At 41.1% G+C, this 18,984-nt stretch overlaps 1 protein-coding gene across 2 annotated transcripts in view; it reads right to left on the reverse strand.

The window, feature by feature from the left end:
* LOC124625818 (palmitoyltransferase app-like) overlaps window positions 1-18,984 on the reverse strand; it is a 152,112-nt gene that overhangs the window by 44,878 nt on the left and 88,250 nt on the right. For both annotated transcript variants that reach the window (XM_047149280.1, XM_047149279.1), the window contains exon 7: window positions 8,437-8,555. In XM_047149280.1, coding sequence (XP_047005236.1) covers window positions 8,437-8,555 — 119 coding nt within the window. The remainder of the gene's footprint in view (window positions 1-8,436; window positions 8,556-18,984) is intronic.

An 18,984-nucleotide genomic window follows, 5' to 3' on the forward strand; every position in this document is an offset into this window, starting at 1 on the left:
GGAATGGAAGAAGAAATTATGGCTGTAATGAAACTGAAATGAAGGTGAGTGGCATATGTAGTCAAGCAAATAGATGGTAGAAGCACCAAGGTAGTTGTTTGCTGGACCCCAAGATATTAGAAAGGATTGAGATGATGATATAATGGAAGATGGGTAGACAATGATAGAAAACAGGGAACCCAACTTTTGTATGCATATAGCTGAAGACTTTGCATGGGAAATCTGGAGGAGTATTTTATCAGACAGAGAAGGCTAAATGGAATATGATGATGCTGCTGCTGATGCTGATGCTTATGCTTCTGCTGCTGCTGCTGCTGCTTCTGCTGCTGCTGTAGCCTAAGACGAAGAAGAAGAAGAATATAATATTTGAAATCTTGAGTTCAGAATGAGGTCCTATACAGTGTGACAAATTTCACTAATAAGCTACCAGTAATCATGAAACAGGAATAGTTAGAGGGCATATGCAAGGCTGTAGAAGCATGCATAACTAGGTGAAAGATAGATGCCACCTTTAGGAAAACTAGAGGTATCTTTGGAGGAAAATTAGCGATACCTTTGAAGAAGACAGAAGCGGCTGTTTGAATATCAAGAGCTGAGACGACAGGCCAGTACCAAGCAAAGAAAGGAAAGTTGGAAGGAATATATAAAGGGTCTTTATAAGGAAAACAAACTTGAGAAAACTTACTGAAAGGGAACAGGACGTAGGTGATGAGATGGATGATACGATGCTGCGATAAGAATTTAACAGAGTACTGGAAGACATAATGCTCCTGGAATAGATGACATTCCTTCAGAAACATTGAGATCCTCAGGAGCCTGTGATGCGACTGGTGAAATACCCTCAGACTTTAGGAAGAAGATAATAATTACAATTCCAAAGAACGCAGGTGCTGACAAGTGCGAATACTATTGAACCATCAATTATTAAGTCATGGTTGCAAAATATTGACATGAATTATTTACAGAAGACTGAAAAAACTGGTAGACGTCAATATCGCGGAAGATTAGTTTTGCTTCTGCAGAAATATAGGAAAATTACTCTGAAGGTAGCAGGGATCAAAGAGAGGGAGCAAAAGGTTGTCTAAAATTTGTACAGAAAACAAACTGCAGACTTGAAAAGAAAGCCATAGTTGAAAAAGGGAGTGAAACAAGGTTGCAACTCACCCCTCATATTATTCAATATGTACAGATTAGATTTTTTTTAGATTAGATTTACTTTCATTCCAATTGATCCGTAATGAGGAGGTCCTCCAGGATGTAGAACATGTCAGAAAAACAAATAATACATGACAAGTATTTACAACCGAAACAAATAAGCTTATGTACCTTCCACAGGTCCCAAGCGGAATGATCATCATTTTTTTAATGAACACTATATGAAAGGATCATTTTACAAACACTCATAAGGTAATAGACATATAATAGAACAATATAACTACTACAATATTTATTTACAATGAACACATTACTGCGCTGAAATGGTGCAGAAGTTAGATTGGGTGTGGCCGCTGGCACGTTATTGAAAATGTGTGTTCCTGTACACCTTTTCGTACAAGAGTAAGTGACTTTAAATCCTTGTGAGTATTATTCTTATTTCTAGTAATGACTCCATGAACTGAGTTGTTGGTTTGAAAAAGTGATATACTTTTAATGACAAATTTCTTTAAGGAATAAATATTCCTAGTTCCCTAAACAGGCTTCTGCAGGGTGTTCTTGAGCTCACACCACATACAACTCTTATTGCATGTTTTTGTGTCCGGAAAACTTTAGCTTGACTTGATGAATTAGCCCAAAAAATAAGCCCATACGACATTGTGGTATGAAAGTAAGCATAGTATGCCAGCTCTTTCATTTTTATATCCCCTATGTCTGACCATTCGCATTGCAAATAGAGATTTGTTAAGACGCTTCAGCAGTTCTGTGGTTGCTCCTCCCAGTTGAATTTATTATCAAGCTGCAATCCCAAGAATTTAACACTGTCCACTTATTCTATCTGCTTGTCATCGTATGTTAGGCATATACTCGTGGGACACCCCTTACAAGTTCTGAGCTGCATGTAGTGTGTTTTTTCAAAGTTTAGTGACAAAGAATTGGCTAGGAACCAGTGATTAACGTCAACAAATATTTTATTAGCCGATCTTTCTAAGACTACACCTGATTTGCTATTTATTGCAATGTTTCTATCATCAGCAAACAATAAAAACTTGGCATCTGGTAATGTTACTGATGAAAGGTCATTGATATACACAAGAAAAAGTATGGGACCTTGTGGGACCCCACATGTAATTAGTTCCCAGTTGGATGATGCCTGATAGCTTGATTCATGTCTCTTTCCTAATAACACCCTTTGTTTCCTGTCAGAGATATAAGATTTGAACCATTTTGTAGCATTTCCTGTTACACCATAATATTCTAATTTACCTAAAAGGATATTGTGATTTACACAATCAAATGCATTTGACAGATCACAAAATATACTAGCTGCCTGCAATTTTTTGTCTAATGAATTAAGTACATTTTCACTGTAAGTGAAGATGGCCTTCTTAGTATCAGAACCCTTTAGAAATCCAAACTGTGACTTTGACAGCATGTTACTCATGATAAGATGGTTATAAAGCCAATTGTACATTACCTTTTCTAAAATTTTTGAGAATGCTGGCAAAAGTGAAATTGGATGGAAATTTGATGCTATTTCTTTACCTCCCTTCTTAAACAATGGCTTAACTTCAGCATATTTCACCCATTCAGGAAATATTTCACTGATAAACAACTGGTTACACAGATAGCTTAATATGTTACTTAAGTTAATTAACTTTGTTGATATTTCATCATACCCACTAGATGTTTTTGATTTTAAAGATTTTATGATGGACATTACTTCTGCTGGGATAGTGGGGGTCAAATTCATATTATGGAAGTTTCTTTAAATGTCTGGTCTGAGGTATTCCATAGCAGCATCTACAGAACATGACAATCCCATCTATTCAGTAACAGTTATAAAATGTTTGTTAAAAAGTTCTGCAACACTATACATATCTGTCACCAATGTATCATTTACTCTTAATGCTATTTGTCCCTCTTCATGTCTGGTTCTACCAGTCTCCTCCTTCACTATATCCCTTACTGTCTTCATTTTGTTATCTGATATGACTATCTTTTCCTTGTAATATATTTGCTTTGATAACCGTATTACAGTCTTTAATATTTTGCAGTATTTCTTGCAATGTGCTATAGCATCAACATCAGAACTGTTTCACATTGACAGATACAGTTTTCTTTTTGTTTTACAAGATACTGTGGTGTCACCGCCAGAGACCACACTTGCTAGGTGGTAGCCTTTAAATCGGCCGCGGTCCGTTAGTATACGTCGGACCCGCGTGTTGCCACTATCAGTGATTGCAGACCGAGCGCCGCCACATGGCAGGTCTAGAGAGACTTCCTAGCACTCGCCCCAGTTGTACAGCCGACTTTGCTAGCGATGGTTCACTGAAAAATTACGCTCTCAATTGCCGAGACGATAGTTACCATAGCCTTCAGCTACGTAATTTGCTACGACCTAGCAAGGCGCCATTATCATTTGCTATTTATCTTGTGATGCATGTACTGTCAAGAGCGATGTTCACCAATTATGGATTAAAGTTAAGTATTCCAACAGATACGTACTATTTTTGCTAGTCTCATATCCCTGACCTGTTCCAGACCTCACGCCAGCCTGCGTGAGCTTAAACGCGTGCCTTTCGGCTTCCTGTCATAGTGGATTGGCTGTCTTGCCAGTCCACAACAGATACCTCTATTCCTTGAGTAATCCATGGCTTCTTTGTAGACTTTGCTCTAACCTTGGTTAGTTTGGGGGAAAACAGTGTTCAAATAAGGTAATCACTTTATTCACAAAAATGTTATATTTTTCATTCATGCCATGGGCACTGTAAACATCACTCCACTGAATGTCTCTGAGGAGTGTCCTGAAATAATCCATTTTTGGCTTATTGATTACCCTCTTGAGCTCAGATTTAACAGATTTTATACCCTGTTCAGTATTAACATTTAACAGAAGGAACTGCATGTCATGATCTGAGAGGCCATTGACTACTGGTTTTGTAATATAATTTTGTTCATTGGACTTTTCTATAAAGATGTTGGCTGTTTGTGAGCAACTGGCTACTCTAGTGGGGAACTTTACAGTGGGAATTAGGTTGGATGATAGTGTTACTAACTCAAATAAGTTCTTACTGGGAGAGTCTTTAAGGAAATCTACATTGAAGACACCAGCAACCACTATCTCTGTTTTTGGTTGTTAAATGGGCCAGTACAGCTTCAAGGTGGTTTACGAACAGATTGAAGTTACCTGCAGGTGTTTGATATACACTTAATATTATGATGAATTTTTTGTGAAATTTTACTTCTATTGCACTTGCTTCCAAATGCTGTTCTAGACAAAATTTATGAATGTCTATTTTCTTAAATTTATGATAGTCCCTGATGAATGTGGAAACTCCTCCTTTCTCCATTTCTGCTCTACAAAAGTGAGATGCTAACCTAAATCCTGTAACAATTAAAAGTTCTGTACCAGTGATGATGTTCAGAGAGGCAGATTATGTCACCTGGATTTGAGGACTCTAATTCATCTATGCAGATAATTAATTCATTAATTTTATTTCTCAGTCCTCAAATATTTTGATGCAATAAAGATAGCTGACATTTCACATTGACTGAATTAAAATTGGGTAGAGTTGAAATTTCTAATGACTACTGAAAATACTTAACAAACAGCTGTTTATGCTGATGTAATAAGATAGAATTATGTTTCTTGGTTTCTTTCTCAAACTGAAGGTTTGTCTCAAGCCTAACCTCTCTCATGACTTTGTTTCTTTCTCTCCTCCCTACGCTAAAAAGGTCTTTTCTGAACCCTAAAACCACTGGTATTTTATCACTCATGACAATGCCTCCCCCTTTAACTTTCCTGCTATTTTTCCAACCAATTTACCCTTCCTTTTCCTGTTAAGGTGAATACCATGCCTTGTATAATCCCACCTGAGCAGGCAGAAAGGAATCCAAGCAGAAATTATGAAATGGGGTTAAAAGTTCAGGAAGAAGATATGAAAATGTTAAGCTTTGCCAATGACTGTCATTCTGTCAGAGATGGAAAAGGAATATACTGGAAGAACACATGAATGGAATGGATAGTATCTAGAAAAGACATTATAAGATGAACATCAACAAAAGTACAACAATGGCAATGGATTGTGATCAAATTATATCAAGTAGTAACGATAACAGAAGAAATATTGAATTTAATTAATGAAAGGAGCAACATAAAAATGCATTAAATGAAGCAGGCAAAAAGGAATACAAACGTCTCAAAAATGAGATCGACAGGAAGTGCAAAATGGCTAAGCAGGGATGGCTAGAGGACAAATGTAAGGATGTAGAGGCTTATCTCACTAGGGGTAAGATAGATACTGCTTACAGGAAAATTAAAGAGACCTTTGGAGAAAGGAGAACCACTTGTATGAATATCAAGGGCTTTGATGGAAACCCAGTTCTAAGCAAAGAAGGGAAAGCAGAAAGGTAGAAGGAGTATATAGAGGGTCCATACAAGGGCGACGTACTTGAGGACAATGTTATGGAAATGGAAGAGGATGTAGATGAAGATGAAATGGGAGATGTGATACTGCGTAAAGAGTTTGACAGAGCACTGGAAGACCTGAGTCGAAACAAAGCCCCAAGAGTAGACAACATTCCATTAGAACTACTGACAGCCTTGGGAGAGCCAGTCCTGACAAAACTCTACCATCTGGTGAGCAAGATGTATGAGACAGGCGAAATACTCTCAGACTTCAAGAAGAATATAGTAATTCCAATCCCAAAGAAAGCAGGTGTTGACAGATGTGAAAATTATCGAACTATCAGTTTAATAAGTCAAAGCTGCAAAATACTAATGCGAATTCTTTACGGACGAATGGAAAAACTGATAGAAGCCGACTTTGGGGAAGATCAGTTTGGATTCCGTAGAAATGTTTGAACACGTGAGTCAATACTGACCCTACAACTTATCTTAGAAAATAGACTAAGAAAAGGCAAACCTACGTTTATAGCATTTGTAGACTTAGAGAAAGCTTTTGACAATGTTGACTGGAATACTCTCTTTCAAATTCTGAAGGTAGCAGGGGTAAAATACAGGGAGCGAAAGGCAATTTACAATTTGTACAGAAAGCAGATGGCAGTTATAAGAGTCGAGGGGTATGAAAGGAAAGCAGCGGTTGGGAAGGGAGTGAGACAGGGTTGTAGCCTATCCCCGATATTATTCAATCTGTATATTGAGCAAGCAATAAAGGAAACAAAAAAAAGTTCGGTGTAGGTATTAAAATCCATGGAGAAGAAATCAAAACTTTGAGGTTCGCCGGTGACATTGTAATTCTCTCAGAGACAGCAAAGGACTTGGAAGAGCAGCTGAACGAAATGGTCAGTGTTTTGAAAGGAGGGTACAAGATGAACATCAACAAAAGCAAAATGAGGATAATGGAATGTAGTCGAATTAAGTCGGGTGATGCTGAGGGAATTAGATTAGGAAATGAGACACTTAAAATAGTAAAGGAGTTTTGCTATTTGGGGAGCAAAATAACTGACGATGGTTGAAGTAGAGAGGATGTAAAATGTAGACTGGCAATGGCAAGGAAAGCGTTTCTGAAGAAGAAAAATTTGTTAACATCGAGTATAGATTTAAGTGTCAGGAAGTCATTTCTGAAAGTACTTTAATGGAATGTAGCCATGTATGGAAGTGAAACGTGGATTGTAAATAGTTTAGACAAGAAGAGAATAGAAGCTTTTGAAATGTGGTGCTACAGAAGAATGCTGAAGATTAGATGGGTAGATCACACAACTAATGAGGAGGTATTGAATAGAATTGGGGAGAAGAGGAGCTTGTGGCACAACTTGACTACAAGAAGGGATCGGTTGGTAGGACATGTTCTGAGACATCGAGGGATCACCAATTTAGTATTGGAGGGCAGCGTGGAGGGTAAAAATCGTAGAGGGAGACCAAGAGATGAATACACTAAGCAGATTCAGAAAGATGTAGGTTGCAGTAGGTACTGGGAGATGAAAAAGCTTGCACAGGATAGAGTAGCATGGAGAGCTGCATCAAACCAGTCTCAGGACTGAAGACCACAACAACAACAGTGATGAGGCAATTAGATTAGGAAATGTGAAACTGTGAGTAGTAGATTAGTGTTGCAGTGCTGGCAATAAAAAAAATAAAAAATAAAAAACATTGATGATGGGTGAAGTAGAGAAGATATAAAATGCTGATTGGCAGTAGAAATAAAAGCATTGCTTCAGCATCTAATACCAATTTAATTGTTAGGAAATATTTTCTGATGCTGTTTCTCTGAACTGTAGCCTTGTACAGATATGGAATGTGAGTGATAAGCAGTTCAGAAAAAATAATAAAATATTTTGAAATGTTGTGCTATAGAATAATGCTAAAGATTAGATGGGTAGGCTGTTTAACTAATAAGGAGGTACTGAATCCAACTGCAGAGAAAAGAAATTTATCAGACAACCTGACATGGACATATTCTGAGCCATTAAGGAATTGTCAACATGCCACTAGAGGGCAGTGTGTGGAGTAAAAATTGTAGAGGGAGACCAAGGCACGAACACAGTAAGCAGATTCAAATGGATGTACGTTGTGGCACTCATGCAGAGATGAAGAGGCATGCACAGGACAGACTAGCATGGAGAGCTACATCAAATCAATATTCAGACTGAAGACAGCAACAACAAAACCAACAAAAACACTCATGAAATGTACTGAGAACCCACACATGAATATAACATTAAATTAAAACTTTATCTGACTTAAGTAGCATTTGATGCTCTCTTTAACCATGACACTGAAAGAAATCAACAGACGGCAATGTCTTCATGTAGCAGTAACAGCATGGAGAACTGAAATAAGAGCTGTGAAATATTCACAGTTTTGTTAGTGGTTAATTTAATGTAGAGCACAATGAACAGTGAGCCATACATTATAATATTATTACCTCAATGTCAGTTAACATTATTCCTGGAGATGTAAGAATAATGGTATCCAACATTTGTAACTGTGGTGGAGAGAAAGCACACAGTGTTGGCAACTAGAAAAATAATTTTCCCAACACAGGTAACTGGTTATCACAACAACTGCAAATACTCAACAACTGCTAATACTCAACTACTAGTTCTTTACTCTGCCTGAAGGGTGACTTTCAGTGGTCCGTGCAAATAAATAGTTAGAAGTGAGAAGAGAAGGGATAGTGTAGATAGGGGTGAAGGGAGCAAAAATGTGGCAAACAACAACAATAACCAGAAGTATTTCAAAATGCTGAAACAAGACTTAACACTTCATCATACGTCAACAATACAACTAAAATAAGTATGATAGTTGTCACTCACTGATGTCTGAATGGCTTTCACACTGCCATAAGTTTTGTTGCTGTTTACAACAGTATCTCTGTCTTCAATGACCTTCATCTGTTCTGCTGCATACTCTGGAGTCACAATTCCTCGTCGATCTACAAATAAACAAATGACAACTCCATAATTTTTCTCATAATGAATCTTATATAACATCAGGCATGAGCAACATAACATTTATTTCTACAATGACATGGTTGCATTGTATAAAATCATAATTTGATGTCTGAATAATGGACTTTTACAGCTGCTGAAGTTCTGTCAGAGCTAGCTGAGAACTTTCCAAGAAATTTCACTTATTATATACTGAAACATGGTATAACATACGATCTCTGAACCATCACCACCGAAATACAGGGAATGAAATAGCAATCATTATTGTTATCTCTCTCTCTCTCTCTCTCTCTCTCTCTCTCTCTCTCTCTCTCTCTCTCTCTCTCTGTGTGTGTGTGTGTGTGTGTGTGTGTGTGTGTGTGTGTGTGTGTGTGTGAGAGAGAGAGAGAGAGAGAGAGAGAGAGAGAGAGAGAGAGAGAGAGAGAGAGAGAGATTGAGATTTTTTTTTTTTGGGGGGGGGGGGGGGGGGGGGGCTCGAGTGCCAGGGAGAGAAGATGACTTCGGTTTGTTGCAGTCTCACTGACCTTTAATGAAAGTGTGTGCCAGATTTTGTCAAATTATGGTTTCACTAACTTGTACTGAAATTTCATCAGTCTCAAAAGTTCTATATCACACTATAACCTCAAGTTCTCTTTTGTGCAACTTACAAAACTGAAAAACACATTCCATTAAAGAAGTTCCATAATTCTCACTTCCGTCCAATGCCGGAAGCCTGTATCTGCATTTAAAGAAATTCAAGAATTTTCTTTGATGCTAATTTAAGTAACAGGCAAATTTTGAATGTTCAATACCCCTTCAAAAAAAAAAAGAAATTTTACTCATCAACTGCAGCTTCCCCTTCATGCAGAATACCATGTAATTATGATCACTATCAACTTATTCGTGCTATATTAATACTGTAGATTGCAATTTGGTGTGTCCAGTGGACTCTATTTTCCAGCATTTCCTGGAACAACATATAGGCAATACTTTGCATTAGTTTATCTATTTAGACAATATAATTGTGATGACAACAGATCGAGGAAATCATTTACAATGTCTTTGCTACAACAAAGGACCAGTGTAGCAACTTTCACAAGCTGATTTTTTTACAGTATGAAGATCATATCCAGGGCAAATCATGGTCAAGAACCATGTGCGACCTCCAAGCTATTCACAACCTTCCTACACCTTGGTATCTTCATGAACTACAGGGAGTACTCGGCAAGTTAAATTATTTCACAGTCAATGAAGCTGTAGCTGCCAAACCATCGATTAAGCTCCACATTGCTGTAGTGTGTCTTTTGAGCAAACTTTGGAACACAACAGTGCTTTCTCTAACCTCAGTCATTACTTGATCTGAATACATGACTTCACTGACTTCATTTCCGGTTGCCCCGTATTGTGGCATCTGACATGTATCAGCAAGTAATTGGTGTAGTAATACTCCATCATCCGTCACGTAAATCTGAGCGAGCAGTTTCTTTTGTGTTAAAAGCATTATCAGCCCAAACCAACTACTCACACAGAGAGGAGAGTGTTCTCCCTATTGCTTTTGGCATGCAAAAATTCCACGAACACCTTTCTGGCACTTCATTCAAACTAGTCACTAATCATAATCTCCTTGTTTGAATCTTTGCCCCTGACTGCCACATTCCATAATGCTAAATGCCCAATGATTACAATGCTGGGCTCTCTTCCACTGTAACTACCAATATAGAATTTCATTTCAATCCTCACTATGCAGTGCCAATGTAGAAGACAAGATGAATCCTTAGACTCCTCTTCACAGCACTGCTGTTACATTGGAGAAGCTACCCCCACTGCCCTCACAGGTCTACCCCTGACAGAGCTGCAGGCTGCGGAATCAACAGCTGGTCTGAAAAATTCTAACCAAAACAACGGGAGGCCTAAAGCATGTTCTCCATCTGCCATCAGCCTCGGGTACACAGAAGGTGACTGTGTGGTCAATCTACAAAGTCTTTCATCAGACTTCTTAACACTCCTCCATCAGGGAAATTTGCGCCATCAGGGACATTGGTACGGCACCAGAGACTTGAAGTCTAACACTGTAGTATGTAGTGGCACAGAATGAACTAGAACATCATCAAAGTGTACACCATATCCCAGCCAGCATCCTGTCAGCAGTTTCTGTCTTGGCCATCACCTCAGGGTTCCTCAGGTCACCTCCATGTGGACTTTGTGTTCACATTCCGGTCATTTATATCGACGATAGTGCTGAACACATTGTCACCCTAACCATATGTGATTCAAATGTCCGCTCCACCTCAGTGGAAGCCATTCTAGATAGAAAGCCTTCTGGATGTCAAAATTCCGATCCTGTGTATTCAAGAGCTTCTGCGCCATTAATGGTATCTGCTATCTACCATACGTACCATTCAACCCCTCTACTAACTGTCTGAGAGCATGTCTTACACTGGACTTTCAAATAACGCCATTCAGCCTTCAAGAAGCCAATTATACAGGGTGATTCAGCTGTCCCTATCAATTTCATTTTATGCAGCCTGCAATGTTATATGCAATTTTCATTAGTGACATGCGCGATTTTCATACACCCTCACTCACTATTAGTCCTACAGAAAAAATAAATAGGACCTTATTTTGTAAGAAAATTGATGTAGTTAAATTTTGTACCAGGATACATTTTCACTGGAGGCCATGGTTTTCAAGTTATTCAAGAAAAAACATATAAAAGTGACTTTCAAATGCACCTGCACCCCCACACACATCCCTCACCAGTCAGAATTTCTAGTATGTTGTTTGTGGCACTCCCTCCTATTACTCTACAAAAATTTACAACTACAGGAACTATTCCCAATATTCAGCTTTTTTTGGTCTCTCTTGACTGGGCTATTACACTACCAGCACAGCTGGCTATTTCATTGACATTATTAATCTTAATGTGCCCATGAGGGTAATGAAGGAAAAATGACTTTTGTAAACTGTACACTAAAACTAATTACTTTGACAATTTGATCAAACTTAACCCTTAAAATACAAGCACAGTAGTTTTGCAGTCAGAATGCCTGACAATTAAGACAACATAATTGTTTAGTTTATGCTGTTAAAAGTCACAAAATTGTTAGGTAAAATTTACACAAACATCAGTTTTACGATTTTCAAGTTCTCAACTAAGCCAGTGGTGTAATAAATCCAGTCAGTGAAGACCAAAAATTCAAATGTGGGAAATAATCTGGGCAGTCGCAAATTTTTGTACAGTCTTAGGAGGGAGTGGCACGAACAACATTCTAGATATTCTGACCAGTGGGGATTGTGTGTGGGAGTTGGGGTGCATTTGCAGGTAACTTTTGTTATGTTTTTCTTGAACCTCTCAAAAACTACAGACTCTAGTGAAGACATGTTCCACTACAAAATTTAGCTACATTAAATTTACTACAAAAAGATCCTGTTCGTTTTCTCTGCCGGACTAACAGTTTGTGCATAGCAGGGAGGAGAATATGAAAATCTCGTCTGTTGTTAATGGAGACAAGATAGAACATTGCAGGTTGCATAAAACTACAATGGTAGAGACAGCTGAATCACCCTGTCACACAGCATTAACAACCTTCTTAATGACATTCTACCCATTGGGAGTGTTGCATCATGAATTTCAGGGAGGCTTTTTCAACCAGACAAGCAAGATGAGAGCCAGCCACTGACTTAATTCTGTGGGTGGGTACTGCAATATTCTGTGCAGCACCTGCAATGCAACAATCTGCCATCAGTGTGTGACTGTGTTGCTACACAGTGCAGGAAAATGTCGGGTTTCCACAGCTGACTACATGATGGGGGCCTTGCTCCTGTCATAATGCACCCTGTCAGAGGGAATGTCAATTCTCCCAGCTCTGCATTCCTTCTGTGTTGCCCATTCACAGGTGCAGTCTCAGCGCCAGTTAAGAGTCGACTGTACAGCCCAGCTACTCCATCCTAACAGAGAAGTGTCACTAGCTGATCTGCGAGCCATCAGCTTTGGTAGTTCCTGACTTCAAACTGAATTTTCTGACGTGAGATCATCCAATGGCTGTCACTGCCTGACACTCCAGTCAACCTCCAGACATCCCAGGTTTAACATGGGGCCTCTCAGCTGCCACGGGCCACAGATGTGGCACACCAGTCCTGCCACCTAGCCACACTGTGCCGAGGAGGTGACAACTTGCACCAGCAAGGGTATTGCCCACCAACAGCCACTGCCGTCTGCCCACTGCCGTCAACATTCTGTTTGAGAGGCAACAAATAATAAATACACTCCTGGAAATGGAAAAAAGAACACATTTACACCGGTGTGTCAGACCCACCATACTTGCTCCGGACACTGCGAGAGGGCTGTACAAGCAATGATCACACGCACGGCACAGCGGACACACCAGGAACCGCGGTGTTGGCCGTCGAATGGCGCTAGCTGCGCAGCATTTGTGCACCGCCGCCGTCAGTGTCAGCCAGTTTGCCGTGGCATACGGAGCTCCATCGCAGTCTTTAACACTGGTAGCATGCCGCGACAGCGTGGACGTGAACCGTATGTGCAGTTGACGGACTTTGAGCGAGGGCGTATAGTGGGCATGCGGGAGGCCGGGTGGACGTACCGCCGAATTGCTCAACACGTGGGGCGTGAGGTCTCCACAGTACATCGATGTTGTCGCCAGTGGTCGGCGGAAGGTGCACGTGCCCGTCGACCTGGGACCGGACCGCAGCGACGCACGGATGCACGCCAAGACCGTAGGATCCTACGCAGTGCCGTAGGGGACCGCACCGCCACTTCCCAGCAAATTAGGGACACTGTTGCTCCTGGGGTATCGGCGAGGACCATTCGCAACCGTCTCCATGAAGCTGGGCTACGGTCCCGCACACCGTTAGGCCGTCTTCCGCTCACGCCCCAACATCGTGCAGCCCGCCTCCAGTGGTGTCGCGACAGGCGTGAATGGAAGGACGAATGGAGACGTGTCATCTTCAGCGATGAGAGTCGCTTCTGCCTTGGTGCTAATGATGGTCGTATGCGTGTTTGGCGCCGTGCAGGTGAGCGCCACAATCAGGACTGCATACAACCAAGGCACACAGGGCCAACACCCGGCATCATGGTGTGGGGAGCGATCTCCTACACTGGCCGTACACCACTGGTGATCGTCGAGGGGACACTGAATAGTGCACGGTACATCCAAACCGTCATCGAACTCATCGTTCTACCATTCCTAGACCGGCAAGGGAACTTGCTGTTCCAACAGGACAATGCACGTCCGCATGTATCCCGTGCCACCCAACGTGCTCTAGAAGGTGTAAGTCAACTACCCTGGCCAGCAAGATCTCCGGATCTGTCCCCCATTGAGCATGTTTGGGACTGGATGAAGCGTCGTCTCACGCGGTCTGCACGTCCAGCACGAACGCTGGTCCAACTGAGGTGCCAGGTGGAAATGGCATGGCAAGCCGTTCCACAGGACTACATCCAGCATCTCTACGATCGTCTCCATGGGAGAATAGCAGCCTGCATTGCTGCGAAAGGTGGATATACACTGTACTAGTGCCGACATTGTGCATGCTCTGTTGCCTGTGTCTATGTGCCTGTGGTTCTGTCAGTGTGATCATGTGATGTATCTGACCCCAGGAATGTGTCAATAAAGTTTCCCCTTCCTGGGACAATGAATTCACGGTGTTCTTATTTCAATTTCCAGGAGTGTAATTTTTTTTGAGTAAACATTCTCGACTTGGCGCTCACCTTGCTGCTGTAGAACGTCTTCCCATACATACACCTCCACAGCAGGAAGTGGCTGTGCTGCAACAAGGTGAAGAACTTAGTCAAGATATTGCACAGCACCAACCGTGGACAACACTTCGTCTACTTCAGCCAGACGATCGGCATCTGTCACATTTACCTGCCATTCCTTCCACATACAGAACTAAGGAAAAAAGAAGGTAATGCCTGTTCATGGTGTATGCAGTGTCTGCACAAGTAAATCTAAAGCGTTCGTATTTGGTTAGGACCACAGCTTGCAGTGATTGTGCCAGAAATCATTGAATTTTGTGACAAATTATTTGAAAGTGTCACCATTTCTGTCAGAGCTCTTCCTGGGAGGTTAAATTTCATTTAGATGACAAGATCGACTCAGAGTGCTTTGAAAGTTTTGTAAATGATGTTTTTATGAGTGTATATCTTTTCCTAAGATTTTTCTGGCTCCTTTATACTTGGAAGTAGGACTGTTTGCCTCCTTGCAGTCAAACAATAATGGGTCTTCTGGTCTACGTATGCACTTTACACTACATTTATGGTCAGTTAGTCTTTACATTAGGGTTGCACAGACCACGGCCTGGAGGTCACTTATGGCCCATCATCGATCTGATGGCAGCCCACCCCTATTAGTTCTTGTACATTTTTTACTTATCTTTCATTCCCTCCCGGAAAGGTCAGGTCAGCCCATGTAAAATGTAGTTCTGTTGTGCTATGCCAGGCATTCGGCCATAGGGATCCCAATTCAGAATAATAACTTGTCTCTCAGCACATCATTTATGAACAATGTAGTTGTGATAACAGGTGCTGCACGTGGGTCTGCTGAGAATGACATTGATTAGTCATCAGTGATTTGCGTATTCCACAGTACACACTTTGTGTCAGTACGTTTTCTGCAACAAAGGTACAAAATTGTATGTATTTCTGTGGACCCATAAGCGTTTACTTCATGATTATCAGTCAATAATAATATAGGAACAGTATAAAATTTCAGTAAAGTAAATATTTTGGGATACAATTTTTCTTTCTTACTCCCCGCCACTCCCCAACCCACCCCTCCGGTGGCCCTTACATATTGACAGTGAGTGGTATGCATGCTGCGGTACTAACGAGTCTGTATGCCCCTGACTTACATCAAGTGCTGATGCTCTGCAAGGCTCCAGACATTTCGTAACAATTTCTAACAGCATTCACCCTCTGTATACAACTGTCATCTGCATACAGCCAGAAAGATTTACAAACAATGAGCAGCAATGGTCCATCAAGCTGTGAAGCATCATTTCTTTGATAAGTGTGAAGAACAAAGTGTGAATGGCAAATAACAATTCCAACAAATGAGTAATGTATGGCTTTGGGAACAGATCACTTGCGTTAAAATTTTGATTAACTGCTTGGTTAAGAATTCACGTAAATGTATATGTAAATTTCATGCCAATTGAAAGGATTATAATTCAACTAGCCATCTTATTATGTTGATGAACTGGTGAACTAATGAGGCATGGTGGTCTGGCGGGTGGAGCACTAGTCTCTGGTGTTAGAGCTCACAGGTTAATTCCCTGAATTTTTTTTTTTTTTTTTTTTTTTTTTTTTTGGGGGGGGGGGGGGCTGGTTTTACTTTGTTCCAGTCTATCCAGGATGACCCCAAATCCATACAGACCGGTGTCAAAATGAGTACTGAAGATTTTCCTGTGAATAAAAGGCTGTTGGTATGAGAGGGCCATCACCTTTCCCCTTCCAGTGCCACAGTGCATAAAAGGGCTGCACTCTACCTGCAATCATGCTTGTAATCAACTCACGCGCTTGTATCATAGACTGGGCACCTATATTCCAGCTTCTGAATATTCCACGGTCAATTATTTAAGGGAATACTAAGATGGTGGATGGTTCATTTAGAAAGTTCTGTCCTCCACGGGCAACCAGAACACACCCAAAAAACCCATTGTACTGAGGGATTGTTTGGCAGCTTCCATTAAGAAAAAGTGGTGTGAGGATCCTTACCAAGTATATCTACACGGGAACCTGGCTTCTATTCTGTGCCTACCAAGCTCAGGAAGAGGGCCCACCTCCCCTGCCCCTATAAAAGAAACAAGGGTGTCATCCTTAAAACTTGACAGTTCTGTTAGCATTGGGATAAGATGAGGGGGATAACACCACATGTCAGTCCTCCATGACTGAGGTAATAAAATGACAAATCTGATTTAATTTGCTGTCATTTTGCTTGTTTAGATCAATTTCTCCAAATTCGTGCAATCTGTGGATGTGATCTTGAATTGGTACACCAACATTTCGGGTTACTAAATGATAGGAGCAGCTAAAACTTCCTCCCTTTTTTTCCAGCATTAAAATACTCTACTGGCCATTCAAATTGCTACACCACGAAGATGACATGCTAGAGACACAAAATTTAACCGACAGGAAGAAGATGCTGTGATATGCAAATGATTAGTTTTTCAGAGCATTCACAAAAGGTTGGCACCGGTGGCGACACCTACAACGCGCTGACATGAGGAAAGTTTCCAACAGATTTCTCATACACTAACAGCAGTTGATCGGCATTGCCTGGTGAAACATTGTTGTGATGCCTCGTGTAAGGAGGAGAAATGCGTACCATCACGTTTCGAACTTCGATAAAGGTCGGATTGTAGCCTATCGCGATTGCCGTTTATCATATTGCGACATTGCTGCTCGCGTTGGTTGAGATCCAATGACAGTAAGCAGAATATGGAATCGGTGGGTTCAGGAGGGTAATACGGAACGCCGTGCTGGATCCCAACGGCCTCGTATCACTAGCAGTCGAGATGACAGGCATCTTATCCGTATGGCTGTAACGGGTCGTGCAGCTACGTCTTGATCCCTGAGTCAACAGATGGGGACATTTGCAAGACAACAACCATCTGCATGAACAGTTCGACGACGTTTGAAGCAGCATGGACTACCAGCTTAGAGACCATGCCTGTGGTTACCCTCGATGCTGCATCACAGACAGGAGCGCCTGCGATGGTGTAGTCAATGACAAACCTGGGCGCACAAATGGCAAAACGTCATTTTTTCGGATGAATCCAGGTTCTGCTTACAGCATCAGGATGGTCGCACCCGTGTTTGGCGACATCGCGGTGAACGCACATTGGGAGTGTGTATTTGTCATCACCATACTGGTGTATCACCTGGCATGTTAGTACGGGGTGCTATTGTTTACATGCCTCAGCCAACTCTTGTTCGCATTGACGGCACTTTGAACAGTGGACGTTACATTTCAGATATGTTACAACCCGTGGCTCTACCCTTCATTCGATCCCTGCAAAACCCTACATTTCAGTAGGATAATGCATGACTGCATGTTGCAGGTCCTGTACAGGCCTTTCTGGATACAGAAAATGTTCGACTGCTGCTCTGGCCAGAACATTCTCCACATCTCTCACCAACTGAAAATGTCTGGTCAATGCTAGCCGAGCAACTGGCTCGTCACAAAACGCCAGTCACTACTCTTGATGAACTGTGGTATCATGTTGAAGCTGCATGGGCAGCTGTACCTGTACACACCACCCAAGTTCTGTTTGACTCAATGCCCAGGCGTATCAAGGACGTTATTACAGCCAGAGGTGGTTTTTTCTCGGTACTGATTTCTCAGGATCTGTGCATCCAAATTGCATGAAAATGTAATCACATGTCAGTTCTAGTATAATATATTTGTCCAATGAATACCCGTTTATCATCTGCATTTCTTCTTGGTGATGCAATTTTAATGGCCAGTAGTGTAATTCCAAAAAGGATCATGTTAGCTCTCTCTCTCTCTCTCTCTCTCTCTCTCTCTCTCTCTCTCTCTCTCTCTCCCTAGTGCCAAAGGAAAGAATCTGACTGCAACCACAACCTCACAACACTTTCCTGAGGAACACGGCACATTTATGGTCATGTCCTCCCATTAACGGACAGAACTGTACTAATAGTTTTAAGGGAGCAAAGAAACATGCCAGCCACCTCAACTCCACTTCCAAAATCATCTGTGTATTGAAATCAAATAGGGCATGTTGAGTATCACTTTATCATCAGCTGCAGAATTCATGTTTATTTCCACTGAGGAGATTCTCAGCTAAAAATTGTTGCCATAGAAGAAAAGGGGTCCCATAACTCTACAATAAATTAACACTAGTGAGGCTAATCTGTAGGTCTACGGTTCTGGATGTCTGATGTGAGATCCTACTTAAAGTAGTCAGGATAGTCTATGCCTTTTCTCAAAATCACAGAATGCTCTGTTGTTCAAGCACCTGACAGCTGACTCATTCTAAAAAACAGCTAGTTATTCTGCTCTTATAACCCATTTGTTACTACAGTTCTTCCTTCTACCAAGTGACTTTCTTGGTGATTTAATTTTGGAAGGGATAATTGAATTATTCTGTCTCCATTTATCATGTTTCATTTTGGTACCATCACGTTCAGTTAGAATCTGGGCAACTGATTTTCCTCCACTGACCAATTTTAAGCAGGACTTAAACTTCAAAAGTTCTGACCAATCTGTTGGTAATATCTTGTTCAAAGTTTTACTGAATGCATCTTTCACAGCTGTCTTGGCTTGTGTTTTGAATTTGTAGATTATTTTATTTATTTATTCAGAATGGAAGTCTGCTTTGAATTTGCCTTGCTGCTCTCTGCTTTCAGAGTAACTTTCCAATGTTGTTAATGAATCACGGTGGAGCCTTCATGAA

Source organism: Schistocerca americana, chromosome 8 (assembly GCF_021461395.2).
Source record: "Schistocerca americana isolate TAMUIC-IGC-003095 chromosome 8, iqSchAmer2.1, whole genome shotgun sequence".
In the NCBI taxonomy this organism is placed as follows: domain Eukaryota; kingdom Metazoa; phylum Arthropoda; class Insecta; order Orthoptera; family Acrididae; genus Schistocerca; species Schistocerca americana.